This window comes from Chelonia mydas, chromosome 10 (assembly GCF_015237465.2).
Source record: "Chelonia mydas isolate rCheMyd1 chromosome 10, rCheMyd1.pri.v2, whole genome shotgun sequence".
NCBI classification, from domain to species: domain Eukaryota; kingdom Metazoa; phylum Chordata; order Testudines; family Cheloniidae; genus Chelonia; species Chelonia mydas.
Genome location: NC_051250.2, coordinates 80,986,515 through 81,000,881, shown reverse-complemented (window position 1 = coordinate 81,000,881; position 14,367 = coordinate 80,986,515). Strand labels below are relative to the sequence as shown.

Below are 14,367 nucleotides of genomic sequence, written 5' to 3'. Positions count from 1 at the left end.
TGAGTCACTGCTATAAAGCCAGGTGCTTGCAGACAGCTCCTCTGATGGGCTTTCGGAGAACAGCCTGGCTTCAGGGCCAACTCCTGCAGTGTAAACCCAGCAAACCTCAACGCGGGGACTGCGGGAGCCGGGAGAGCCGCCTCCGTCTGAACCGAGAGCTGCTGAGCACTGGCCTGGAGTTAGCGGAAGCTGCCGTGGCACCGCGCCGCTGGGCACCAGCCCCGGCACCTGTTTGCAGGGGCGTGTAAATCCGAGCACAGGCCTTGATCTCAGCTGTTTTCGTGGGGCCATATTCTGGGGTCCCTGCCCAGTTATAACCAGTCCAGACCCAGGCTCTCCTGTAGGTTTGTCGGGAGCTTGCCTGAGTATGGGCTGATTAGCCCATGGAGAAAGGACCTTGGCATTGGCCATAGGGTTCCTTGCCCATCTGGAAGCAGTGGGACATTGGGGAGCACCTGTTTCCACTGGATTTCCACTCTAGTCCTGCAGATCCCCAGACCCTGGGTAATCCTGGCAGTAGCTTCCCATATCTGGGGAGATGACAAATCAGTGTGGAATTATTATTGTTCATCAGCTGTCCTGGGGCAAGAGGAGTGATGTGAAATGCAAAAAGCCAGGGAAAGCCCATACTCCTCTGTTCCCCTCCGCACACTCCGATGCCATGTGGGAGTTGGCTCAGTCTCGCTGCTGGTGTGTGTCAGAAGCGGGGACTTTTCATTCAGCAGCCAGCATCTGAGGCTGTTTCTGTCTGTCTTACAGGTCGGCTTTGACCCCCATCCGCCCATGAGGGGCCCCGGTCTCCCCACAAGTCTTGCGTCCATACCCGGCGGGAAGCCGTAAGCCACCCTTTCTGTTCCTGTGCTGTTATGGTTAGGTGACATGGGGCGTTTGCTCCCTCCCGCTGCCACCACTTCCATGCTGCTTTACTCTTCTACGTGCCCCTTGCCCCGTTCCCGCGCCCCACCTCCCACCCCCAGCCAGAAACAGCGCAGGCAGGTGGGTGCGGCCCAGCCTTAGTGAGAAAGATACGTGGCTTCTTCCAGAGTGCTCGATGCCTTGTCCCCGGGTTTGCAGACAGTCCCACCCCTGGGAGCACAGGGTGCCCAGCTGAACGTTTTCAGAGCTGCAGGGACCATCAGAGATTCCCAGGCCAGAAGGGACCATTGTGATTGTCTAGTCTGGCCTCCTTAGCGCCCTCAACATCCCCATGGAAGTCAGTGACTGGCAGATGTGCTCCCTGGGAAAGGGAGCACACAGCCCAGACATCAGAGCAGTCAAGCAACTACTTGACTGCAGGTTCTGTACCTCTGTTCCATGTGTGTAAACCTCTCTCCTGGCCTAATTTCCCCCCTGCCTTTGTCCTCCTCCTACAGAGCCTACTCATTTCACGTAAGCGCTGATGGGCAGATGCAGCCGGTCCCGTTCCCCCACGACGCCCTTGCTGGCCCTGGCATCCCAAGGCACGCTCGGCAGATCAATACGCTGAGTCACGGGGAGGTGGTATGTGCTGTGACTATTAGCAACCCAACCAGACACGTGTACACCGGAGGAAAGGGATGTGTGAAGATCTGGGATATCAGCCAGCCAGGCAGTAAGAGTCCCATTTCACAGCTGGATTGCTTGGTAAGTTGCAGGCGGAATATGCATATGGGTGCGAGTGTCTACCGATGCTTTGCCACGTGTGTGTTCTTGCTAACCTGATCCGTTCTGACTAGTTTCGGAACCATAGTGAGCTTGCTCACGCTGACCACACAGAAAGAATGTCACTTACTTCCCCTGTGCCTGTTACAAGACGAGTTGGACAAGAACCTCCCAGTAACTCTAGCACTGTTGCTTATTCCTGCAGAACAGAGACAACTACATCCGTTCCTGCAAACTCCTCCCCGACGGCCGCACGCTTATTGTGGGAGGGGAAGCGAGTACGCTTACGATCTGGGACCTGGCTTCCCCGACGCCAAGGATCAAGGCTGAATTGACCTCCTCTGCCCCAGCATGCTATGCTCTGGCAATCAGCCCTGATGCAAAAGTCTGCTTCTCCTGTTGCAGCGACGGCAATATTGCTGTGTGGGATCTCCACAACCAGACACTGGTCAGGTGAGTCTTTAGAAATGGATGTTGCCAAGACACTAGTGGGAAGGTATGTAAGGTCAGTGTCTGGAATTGTGTGCTTTTCATACCAAAACATTAATTTTGAACAACATTCTTGGGTTGTTCAAGAAGACAGACGGCAGAAAGTCTGGCAATAAGTGAAAGGAAATAGTGTTAGTTTAGGTTATGGGTGCAATATATAAATCGTGATCAGAGCTCAAACTGGGCCAGTGTCCACTGGCATCTCTCTCAAGCTTCCTTCTTGTTCTCACGTCTCAGCTTTCATTGAAAAAGGAAAGTGAGTTTCTAGCTGCTACGAAACCTTGAAAATGGGAACTGAGTGCAAACCGGTGGAGGTGTCAGAGCCTGAAATGTTAGCTCTGAGAGATGGGACAGGTTGATTTTGTGGGAAGAGCTCAGGAAAGCACGACTACTTCTTTCCCCAGTTAAGTCCCTGCCAGTACTCGGCCTGCAGAACAGACTGGAACTGGTGCAGCTTCATTTGTTGGATTGCATTGTCTCACACACAGAATTTTCTTTTATGTAAACATGGCATCCAGGTTCCTTATCAGTGACTGTCTCGACCTTGGAGTGACTGTACAGATACTGATGAGCTGTTGTTGATCCCTGAATGTAACACAAATGTTGAGAGAGAGACAAATGTGTTTGATTGAGATTTCTAAAGCCCTTCCTCTTGCGTGTTGGATTTTGGCTTCTCAGGCAATTCCAAGGCCACACAGATGGCGCAAGCTGCATAGATATCTCGCATGATGGTACAAAATTATGGACAGGTGGTCTGGACAACACAGTGCGTTCCTGGGACCTTAGGGAAGGAAGACAGCTCCAGCAGCATGACTTCACTTCCCAGGTAAGCACTGGGTTTCTCTTGCCTCTGGAGGAGGGAAGACTGCCCGATACCCGGCTATTGCAAATTTCATAGTCTTGTGACTTTTGACGAATGGGGTGTTTCCTTTGGCACTGAGGTGGGCTATTCTCTCGTCAGTGGGTTTAAAGTTATCTGGTATCACCAGTATTTGGCTGGAGTTTGTGGCTGGTTCTCTTGTGTGTGTTGAAATGTCATTCAAGGATCTCCATGGCAACTGGCAGGGTGCGTCTTAATATTCATATCAATCTAAAGGGGAGGGTGCCACAACCCTGGCACTTTGGGTGTCTTACACAGGTGGGGCAGAGGGGCAGACCCGACTGCCCTGCTGGAAGGTTTGCGTCCCTAGCAGGCTATGCGTGGTAGGGGAATGATGCTTTTCCTTGTTAGTGTACGGACTTGCAATGTCTTAATTAAACACCGTGGTCGTTCCTTTGTCAAGAAGTCAGTGACATGAGCGGTGGTTGCTATTAAGAAGCCAGCATTTGTCAACAGGTTGCACACAATTGCCATAGGTAGGAACATGAGACTGGCCACACTGGGTCAGACCAGTAGTCCATCTAGCGTGGTACCCTGTCTATGACAACGTCAGGTGCCAAATGCTTCGGGGGAATGAACGGAACCGGGCAATTTATTGAGTGATCCATTCCCTGCCATCCAGTCCCAGCTTCTGGCAGTCGGAGGTTTAGGGACACCTAGAGCATGGGGTTGTGTCCCTGACCATCTTGGCTAATAGCCATTGATGGACCTGTCCTCCATGAACTTATCTAATTCTTTTTTGAACCCAGTTATACTTTTGGCCTTCACAACATCCCCTGGCAGTGAGTTCCACAGGTTGGCTGCGCGTTGTGTGAAGAAGCGCTTCCTTTTGTTTGCCTTAAACATGCTGCCGGTTAATTTCATTGGATTACCATCTTTAGGGGTAAACTAGTACCTCAGATCTTACTGTTGGTAAATGCTGTTGTCTTAATGGTGAGCAAACCCATGCTGGATTAACCTGGTCTGCTGCTGCTGTAAGTGATACAAATTCCCAACTTCCTATGGGATTTCCAGTTTCTATTTAACTGCACACAGAGTACCCTGAGGCTTACTCCAAATACCTGAGCCTGGGCCATTGTCGCTGCGCATCCGTTTCCACAGTCCCCATATCGCTAGTTACACGTGTAAATAAGTGCCTGATAAGGGAATAGAAATGGTGCGTTTCTGACAGCTCTGCTGAACGCGCGGCCTGTCAGGAGTTCCCACTGTGTTGATGCTTGGCAGAGGGAATCTGGCCAGCCTGATGCCATGCAGTCAGTGCCGTCATGGTTTCCAGGCCAGGAACGGGCAGGACTTAAAGCCCAGTTAATCTTGCAGCTTTCCAGGCAGAGTTTTCCTACGCTGGGAAATGTTGGAAAGACGCATTCTGTCCACCTCCGGAAATACTCTGGCCAGAAACCTGTCCCTGGAGGAGGCTGCATTCGAGGCTACAGTGCTGGATTCAAAAGAAGAAAATCCCTTGTAGCTTGTTCATGTGGGTCCTGGTTTTGTTGGACTCAAAATGTCAGTAGTTTAGGAGATTGAAGCAGACTCCTTCCAAACTCAGCAAATCACTTTTGTTCTGAGTTGTCGATCTTGCTGTCAGTTGTGGTAACAAGGACACCCATTTAATATCAACCCAGGGCATGTGTGCCCCCCAGGATAGGAGAGAGCAGAGGCCTTAATTTTTATTCAGTTCTACTGGAACTTGGAATAGCATAAGACTATAAATGAAGAGCAGGGAATTTTCTGCCATTCCAGGAAAGCAATGCTCCTGACCCACTCCAGCTCCATCAATAGAAGGACCAGAATCTCTCTGAACAAATCTGTGTGTGTTTAAATAAAAAGTTCCTGTTCCATGATGTGCCTTTTGTATTGATCCTCTGCTTTCAACAGAGCTGGAGTCAGTAATGCCTGGCTGCAGAAGCCATGGAAAATCCACCAGCGCAGAAGCTTAGTCTTGTATTTAATTGCACTGAAGCTTACATTAGGAAAAACAGGATAATCAGTGTTTAGTTCCTGGTTACTAAGATTCTGAGTATGCATAGGAGAAAGGGCCTGCAGTTTCCGGGATAATTCTCCATTGATTTTTTTTTTTCCCCCGTTCATTTAAGTAGATCAATTCATATGTTATGTAAGCAGTTTTCTTCAGCAATTACTGCTACTGGACTCACTGTCACCAGGGCTCGAAGAATTTGTAGCTTTGGGTGGTGATGTAAATGTGTACTCTTCTGGGGTGGGGGAAATTCATTGTATGAAACCGGGCTTGTGTTTCGGCCAGCCCCAAAGTGTGTAGTTATTTCTGTTGCTGTTAGATTAGGACTAGTCGTATACCGGGCAGTATTCAGTCAGGACGAAAATACTTCAACAACCTAGGAGAGGCATTTTTAGGGGACTAGGTAGTTCTGGCTACAGAAATCTTCACCACTAGGTTGCTTGTTTAAATCTGGGTAAGGTCTGCAGTGACTAAAAATGGGACAGTTGACGGTGTGAGTTTGGGCCCTAGCTGATGGGTGCCCACATCACAACTGGCATCGGAGTAACTGTCTCAGCTGCTTCCTTGTTGTGGCAGTGACCCCAGCGTGGTTGCGGCCTGCTGCATGGGCAGGGTGGAGAAGCATGGCATGCATATGAGCAGACCATGGCTGCTCTCTGGGTAAATGAGCACCCTGGTGGTCTCCAGCACAGCCTGGGGGTCTGTTACCTTTGCTCTTTACAAAACCCATGGCTGTAGCAAGGTGGGTTGCAGAAGGTTTGGCAAATCCAGGAAACTGATTGGCTGGCGAGGAGATGAATGACTTGAGTTTTGAGACTGTTTGAATATCCCTTTAGATCTTCTCGCTGGGTTACTGCCCCACTGGGGAGTGGCTTGCGGTGGGCATGGAGAGCAGCAACGTTGAGGTGTTGCACCACACCAAGCCGGATAAATACCAGCTTCACCTGCACGAGAGCTGCGTCCTTTCACTCAAATTTGCCTACTGTGGTAAGTTACCTCTGGGTTAGTTAAGAGCTCTGGTCCCATTGACTTTAACAGGGCTGCTCGTGTGTTTAAAGTTGGGCATATGGGTAAGTCCGGCTGAATTGGGACCTCTCTGAACCACCATCCTGAGCGTTTCCATAAGAGATTGTATATGTTTGGTCCATGGTATAGTCACATGTGTAGACGACTTCCAGTAGGATTTGTAAGGAGGATGGTTAAATTGTAGGTTCCAGTTGTAAAACAACCTCCCTGCTCAATCAGATTGAAGGTGTGAAGTGCTAAACAATATCACTGAAAACTGTGTTAATCAAAGTCCTGCCCACACGTTAACTCGCTAACCAAAGCAGAGGGAAAATGCACTGATTGGCAGCCAAGGCTTAGGTGTGGTGAATCGTCTTACTAAAAATTTCACATTTTAAGCTACCCCAGTTTGCTGCTATCCTCAAAGCAAAGCCAGTTGCCTTCTGAAGTGACAAGGCAAGCAAATGGTGATGGTAACTTTATCGAAGCGGTTGATTAAAAGGTACTAACAATAATAAAATGGCCTTTTCTGTTCTATAATCCTACGCTGGTACATATGTAGATAGCAAATACAAGGAAACGTGGTGTCACTTGCCAGGGTTTGCCAGACCTTTTCATTGGTAGGTATTGTTAGTATATGTGTGCTCAGCTCAGAAATGGAGAGGGGCAATGTGTGACCTTCCCTACGGTGCATGCATTGATTTCACAGTCACTAAGAATCTCCTGCTTGGGAGCTGACAGAGGCTTGGCTCAGAAAAGCCCCACCGTTGGAATAATGTTCCCATTGTGAAACTAACCTACACAATAGAAGTTGCAGCTTTTGTGTCTGACCTGCCCTGGTGTGGGGGAACTGACACCGTGCTTTGTGTGTTTAGGTAAATGGTTTGTGAGTACAGGAAAGGATAATCTTCTCAACGCCTGGAGAACGCCATATGGAGCAAGCATATTCCAGGTAAGAGGCTGCTCTTGCTTGGGCCTTTCAAACATCTGTCCCTTTTGTATGCAGCGAGCAGGGTTTGAGAGTGACCTCGGGTCTCCAAGCAAGGGGCTAACACCATTGTCTGCAGAAACTAAAAACTGGGCTCACGTACCGCGTGAATGGGGCAGATATAACATCCCACTCTTCTGCAGTGAGGATAGGGATGTCTGCAAGGCGTCGGGTCAGTGTCTCACAGAAAATGTGTGGAGCTGAGAGGAGAACCCACTGGCTAAAAATGACTGGTAGTAAATATAAGTGAATGTGGCTGAAAGGAACTTGACAGAAAAGCGTACTTTGGTGCCTCTGAAACTTTTAATGTATCACTGTTTTGCATGTAAATAACAGTAACTGTCTCATCACAAAAAAGCTTTTCTGCTTAATCAAATGCAGTTGAAAGTGGAAGATCTAGAATCTGAGCTGAGTTTTTTCTTTTTTTCCCTTTTCCAGTCAAAAGAATCCTCGTCCGTCTTAAGTTGTGACATTTCAGCAGATGACAAATACATTGTAACCGGCTCTGGTGACAAGAAGGCCACAGTCTATGAGGTCATCTATTAAACAAGGATTTTAACAGGGCTGTCAACTCTGAATATTAGGCTCGAGTCTGACAAGACAATGGCAAAGTCCTTTCATTTTCCTACATCCTTCAGAAGAGCAGCCATGCATTGAGAGAGTGTTTCCTGCCAGGCTGTGTAATGTGGATCTTCATGGACTCAGAGTAATGTGCATGGACTGATGTATTTCAGCAATTTTTATTTTAAGCCGTGGCATATATGGATTTATTTGGCGGTCTGCAAATATGGCGCACAGTGAAACCCTCAACAAGTTTCATTTTGGTTTTAGGGTTTTCGTTGTTCTTTTGTCTGCGCTTTGGTGGCACTATAAAGGACTTATTTTTTATTGTGACTTTTTTTTTTTTTGCGCTCTATATAAGACTTGTGAAAAATGTAAATAACGGACTAGTAAATAGAATTGAAAGGGTGAGGTTAATCCTCCTGGTACACTAGTTGTGTATTTTTTTTTTTATTATTTTTTTTGTCTGCTGTAATTGTATTCCACTGATGGGTTTGGTGGTGGCAATCCCCCCTCCCTCCCCCCCAAAAAAGTATCCATTTGAGATACTACTTTGACCTGCAGCTTGTAACCAGATTGAGCAGAGATGTCCACTGGTGAAAGTTGTTCCTACTGTCATACATGTGAATTGTTCAGTGTATTAGTCAAATGTTTGAACACTGTATGGACTGAAGTTCAATTGGTCAGATCTTCAGCTACTGATGTGACATCAGCAAAACAATCAAATTTTTATATGGATTTTTGTGCTCGTATGTTTGAAGAAAACAGGAAGTCCATGTTCTAAGAAACTTCTGCTCAAGCCCTTCTTGATCTTCGGACATAAATGATGAGGAATAATTTCAAAGAAAGCATAGTAAAATTCAGCTCAGGGAGCCACAAAAGATAATAGCAACTTATGTGTTTTGTATTCAAATGAAAGTAAAGAATTAGAATTGATAACCTTTTAAAATACAATTCTTTTTTTAAAACAAAGTTTACTAACAAGTAGGGTTTGTGTGAGGTGGGGGCGAGGCGCTGTCTCTGGTAGGGGTCCGTGGCTTTATGGTCTTGTCACTTTTGGTATATTGGTTCCAACGGAGCAAAACCCATCCCCACACAGGCCAGTGTGTCAACATTTTGTACTAAAAGGTTAAATAAATAAATGGGAAATAAAAGTATTTGTGTAGCAGAAGTGCTCACCCTGTATTGTAGCATATGGAAGAGAATTTTTATACTACATTTTTATGGATTATTTTTTAATTTTTGATTTTAATCTGGTCAAAAGTAATTAGGGTTATGGTGAAAACTACCTGTTCGAAAGCGATAGTACAAAAGAAGAAACGGACAATGAAGTTGGAGATGTTCTTTAACATTCTGTTCTTGGACGTACATTCAGCGTCATGTCTGAATTGCAAGTCATCAGCAGTACCCTCCAGCAGTAGCTATTGGTTTGGGGTGGGGGAGAACGTAGATCTGGGGGTGAAAGTAAACTTCATAGGAATTTTTTTCCCCACAGTCTCACATTTTAAGGTTGGACTTTTTCCCCCCAGAACAAAAACAAGGGAAATTTCAAAGGCAAAAGTATGTACCCCATGAGACTTATTAGTGGTGATGCACCTCTGATTCCAAGAAACTTGCCTGTCATGCAAAAAGTGTGAATTTTGATTTGTTATGCACTGTCACAAAAAGCTCTTAAGTAAAAAAAGCATCTTTTTAAAGAAAAGAGTGTTTTTTTTGAAGTGCAGTTATGTTTAGAAAAATGACTATGTAAAGATGGCACCATGTTCAGTGGATCTGCTTTCTATGCATAGGAGAGTCAGATCTGCTTATTTTGAATGACTACACATTTTTACTTTTTTCTGTTCACTGTATTGTTCCTCAGTGTGATAGCAGAAGGAGACGGATTCTTTTATGGCCTGCTCGTCATCTGCGGAATGATTTTAGTAAGTTCCAGTTGCAGGATCATTATTACTGGTGATAATGTGAGAGTGCTAATGAACCCAGCTTGTCTCTCAGACCCCCATGTGAATTAATCCATTCAGAATCAATGAACACAGAGCCAGAGAGTGCCATGTTTAGAGTCACTTTTCAGTGTACAAGCCACACTTTACAACTAACTTGGAATGAGTTGGAAAGGCTTAGAGGGTTTTGACTTTGAGTGAAAATTCCCACTTTAAACACCACAAGCTAATGTCCCAAAATGGTTGTTTGCAAGTTGGTGCTTTTTAAATAATAAAAAAAAGATAAAGTGGGTGTAGCTAAGTAGGCGAGGGTTACTAAGTCATACTGTCTCAACTTTACACCAAAGGATGTAGCAGAATATGTACAGCTGTTAATAACTACAACCGTTTTTGTAAAAAAAAAAAAAAAAAAAGAAAGTAAAGAGAGAATAAAAACTAAATGTAATGAAGCTCAAATGAAAACCAAGTGTCTATAAACCATTTGCTCTCTGAAAACCTGCACTGAGTTGTTAATAAAAACAAACAAACAAAATGGCCATTGTTATTCTTATGGGCGGTGAGAGCCTGGCAGGTCAGCTGATGGAGGAGAAACCTAAGTTCAGGATCTCGGTTTCCTACTCACCATAGTCACGGGCTGGGCCACTGCTGCTAAGGTCGGGCCTGATCCAGAGTCCCTTGAAGTCAATGGGCGTCTCTGCATTGATGTTGAAGAACTCTGGATCAGTCCCATAGTGCTGGGGGACCCCCAGATGAACGTGCACTGTTTTTCTGTTGTGTGAAGGAGTAACTAACACTTCCCATTTAGGTCATGAGCACAGTGGCTGGGAAGCAGGACTTGCTGGGAAAGTGAGGAAGCAGAGATCAAAGGACCAGTCCCCCAGGCCAGCTCCTGCTAATACACAGTGTGTAGCGTGGTAGTTGCTCCTTCTGCTATTGATGCTGTATCCCTGTTGCCACCGTAGAGTAGCAGTGCAGAGCATGTGGCTCACGTTGCCTCCTCCCAAGGGGACTGGTGGGTAATGGGTGTGACTGTTGAGTGTTACGATATGTAAATGACTGCTGAAGTCAGCTGTGAAAGACAAACCAACAGCAAAATATATTAGAGCTGCTAAATGAGACTTCAAAGTACCTCTGCCAGCATTTTACTTTTTCCTTTTCCTGTGACAGATGTTTCTAAAATACATTTGGAATCAAACACAAGTCATGAGAACACTATAGCCAGGCCTCGAAGCTGGCTGCGTGCTCTAATCCAATAGATTTGGTGATGGGATTTCCTCCTCCACATTATTCTTTTTTTAAAAATTCAGTCTTATTTTCGAAAACATCTGTTCTGTACAGAGCTCCCCGCCCCCCTGGATGAAGAGACTACAGAAGTAACCTGGGAGGATGATCACAACCGCTTCTAGTATTGGCAATACGATGGTACCTGCTTCAAGAGACCGGAGAATTGGCCACCTACTAGTTTGCCTTTAATTAAAGGTTGAACAAAAATTAATACAGAAAATTTGGATACTTCAGAGTTCTTGGTGTGAGTTTCTCCTTAGAACCATCTTGCCCCAGTTCTGCACTGATCAACCCCGAGACGATCTTGATCTTCACAATCCTGTGGATGTAGAATTAAATTGGCAATTTAATTTTGGTTGATTGGTTCTGTGGCCTTGCACATGGGCAAACAGACACTATTCTGCCCCTTTGATACATAAATACCTGCTGCACTCCATGTGTTCTGTCCGGGTGGTGAACGAGGCTGCTGTTTCCATTGACAAATGGAGTAATGCAATGCTCAGGGCCATTTGCAGGGAGGGATCAGTCTTTGGGTTCTGTAGGCATGCAACTGAGTTCTTATTTCTCAGAGGGGTGGGGATACGTTGGTCTCCTCTGTGGAAATTATTTGATGCAAATGTCTAGTGTTCCATTGCTTTCAGAACAGGCCACCCCTGACCGAGATAAAGTACTTTTCTTGAACTAGGACATATGTAACATCCTACAGGGGTTTCCCCAGTGATGTATTGAACATGACAGAGCCTGCTGGGAGGGAGAAATAAAAAGCAGGAACAGCACTCTAACGGCTTGGGTTTCCGATAATGTACAGCAGTAAATGGTTATGAGTGCATTAAATCTGATTTTAAGCTGAATGGAATGAGGCACTTACACATGGGGCCATTAAATGACACAAAAATCAGAAGAAATTCTTTGTTGTAAACTTTGGAAGAATTTAACGCACAGGCATAAAAATGTGTTTGTACTAGGCCCGCGAGTGGGGTAGCTACTAAAGGACCAAGCTGCTGTTGCACTATTGATGATGTTGTATGCACATTGTGGTGTTCTCCTTTCAACAACTTCCAGCAATCTGTTGGCCTTTATAATTAATTTGGCTTGACTGTAACCTTTCAAAAAGCACTGACTAGAGAAGGTGATAAATTTTTGAATAAGGCAATTCCGTCCTGTCTATAGTCTACCAGCAAGGCCCTCTTCACAAACCGGGCTTTCTCCTGGCTTTCCAAGCTGTGTGCACAAATTTATTATCTTGCATATTAATAAGGGCTTGTAAAGATGCTTTTAGTTCAGCTTTGCCCTGATGTTGCTATAAAATGCCATAGAGTAAAGGGAAGACATCACTGCTTCCCTTGGCAGCTTAGCAAGTGGTCTGACCATGTGGAAGCCCAGCATGTCCTGGTTGTCAGCTACTCCAGTCTGGGCGTTGCTGGGAATACCTGAGTTTCAAAGAACAGCTTGTTTCAGGTTAGAGCCGTCCCAGGCTGCTGAATTCGACTTGCAGCATTTTTGGTCTTTGTTTTGATGAGGAGGCTTTATGCTTTGATGGCAACGGTCAGCTGTGGCACCTGCTGTTTGTTGAACACTCTCTGGTTCAAGCAGCCCCTGTGTAGGAAGCAAAGTAAATAATTGTCAGAAAAGCCTCACATTTCCAGGGGAATGGACCTGAAAACACTCGGGGGGGGGGGGGGCAGCGAGGAATCTCCGTTCCTAAGGATCACTGGACTCTCTGCCTTTTGTTTCTATTTCAGCTCCTCTTTGCACTTTGATTTGTGCCCGAGGATTTATCAGGAGAAAGCTCGCGTCCATGGCTTCTTGACTGCTGATGTATTAAATTGGCCTGATGGATTTAGCTGCGTCCTGTTATGTTCCCTGTGTGGTGTGGTTGTGTTCCCTGGCAGGGAGGGAACTGTGCCGCCCCGCTGGAGAGATGGCATGCAGCTTGCTTTTCCACAGGTTTCCTGCACTGTTGCTTGATGAGATGCTGTAAAGTCATCTGTTCTCTCTTTCAGAAGTCCCACGCCTGCTTCTGGCTGTTAACTAAGCTAAGCAAGTGCTTGCTGGAGCAGTGGGAAAAGCCAGGCCCAATACTACCAGGTTTAAGCACACGCAGGCTATGTTTGGTGAACCATAATTGTTTTCGCTATCTTCATCTGCTCTCTAGCCGTGCCATCCTCTCAGGAAAGCAGCAGCAGCCGCAGCAGTGAGAGACACATGCGCATAAGGGCTCCACAAAGAGTAGAGAACATAAGAGCGGCCAGACTGGGTCAGACCAAAGGTCCATCTAGCCCAGTGTCCTGTCTACCGACAGTGGCCAATGCCAGGTGCCCCAGAGGGAATGAACAGAACAGGGAATCATCAAGTGATCCATCCCCTGTAGCCTATTTCCCAGCTTCTGGCTAACAGAGGCTAGGGCCACCATCCCTGCCTATCCTGGCTAATAGCCACTTATCCTCCATGAATTTATAACAGGGTTCAAAAAAGAACTAGATAGTCTTGGCCTTCCCAATATCCTCTGGCAATGAGTTCCACAGATTGATTATGCATTGTGTGAAGAAATACTTCCTTTTGTTTTAAACCTGCTGCCTGTTAATTTCATTTGGTGACCCCTAGTTCTTGTGTTATGAGACAGTCAGATGTGTGATGCTGGCAGCTTCTAGACATTAAAACTGCCATTAACCTTTTGAGCATGGTATGGATTGGCACTAGCCCATTTCCTGCAATAGCCCTGCTACAGGAAACTATTGTAGGCAGTGGGTAATGACGCATGCTGCATCCGTGAGGTTGCAGCAATTCAGAGAGCAGGTCAACGTTCATACATGGATAGGAGTAAGTGCTGTCTGCCACCCAGCCTTTGCATTCCAGCTAGCAAAGCCTGGACGTCTGTTGAAATTGCACTCCAAATAACCAGTCATTAGCAAGCTATAGTATTTAAGTCCTGGAGCCAAGACAAAGGTCATTAGATTAGTTTAAAATAAAAACATAACCAAGGCTCAGGGTGGCTGTTTAATACTTGAGCCACGAAGATGCCCTCAGATCATTGCCCAGAAGCACAGCCAGTTTGTTTAGTGCCGGCCATTGAGGAACATGATAGAGCCCGGGCCCTTTGGCATTTTCTGTGCAGTTTCCTGTGCCCAGTGAGGCAGGGACAGGTGGAGGAGCAGCGGCCAGGGGTCCATGGGAATTCCCAGCCCACCACTGTAGATTCCCTGCCTGCCGTCCAAGCTGCTTCCCCTTCCCTCCCCAAAATAGCAGCCCCTCCATGTGCTTCCACTAGGCCCTGAGTTGAGGCTCCCTTCGGTGTGGGATTGAGCGTGCGATGGTCTGATTAATGCAGCTGATACCAGCCACGCGTTCTAAGTGAGTTTTAGTCTGTACTGAAGGGTAGGGCATGGAGGACTGTCTTTTGGGTCTGTGTTTGTACAGTTTGTCCATGCTGGGGCTCCTAGGTGCTATGGTAATAGACTAAATAATAACAAAAACTTAGAACAACCGTTTCTGAGCTCCTCCCTTTCTCTTTCTGCGAACAGCTTCCAGAGGAGAACAGGCTCCTACAGCTGTTCTTGGAGATGAGATCCCACAAAAACCAGTGAAGCAAAGTTGTGTCCAAGGA

At 46.3% G+C, this 14,367-nt stretch overlaps 1 protein-coding gene across 10 annotated transcripts in view; it reads left to right on the top strand.

Moving 5' to 3' along the window:
• TLE3 (TLE family member 3, transcriptional corepressor) overlaps nucleotides 1–10,011 on the top strand; it is a 48,477-nt gene extending 38,466 nt beyond the window's left edge. For all 10 annotated transcript variants that reach the window (XM_037911020.2, XM_037911018.2, XM_043524706.1 and 7 more), the window contains 7 exons: nucleotides 760–836; nucleotides 1,374–1,623; nucleotides 1,847–2,094; nucleotides 2,809–2,956; nucleotides 5,822–5,972; nucleotides 6,866–6,942; nucleotides 7,417–10,011. In XM_037911020.2, coding sequence (XP_037766948.1) covers nucleotides 760–836; nucleotides 1,374–1,623; nucleotides 1,847–2,094; nucleotides 2,809–2,956; nucleotides 5,822–5,972; nucleotides 6,866–6,942; nucleotides 7,417–7,524 — 1,059 coding nt within the window. In that variant the 3' untranslated portion in view covers nucleotides 7,525–10,011. The remainder of the gene's footprint in view (nucleotides 1–759; nucleotides 837–1,373; nucleotides 1,624–1,846; nucleotides 2,095–2,808; nucleotides 2,957–5,821; nucleotides 5,973–6,865; nucleotides 6,943–7,416) is intronic.
• The last annotated feature ends 4,356 nt before the right edge of the window (nucleotides 10,012–14,367 follow it).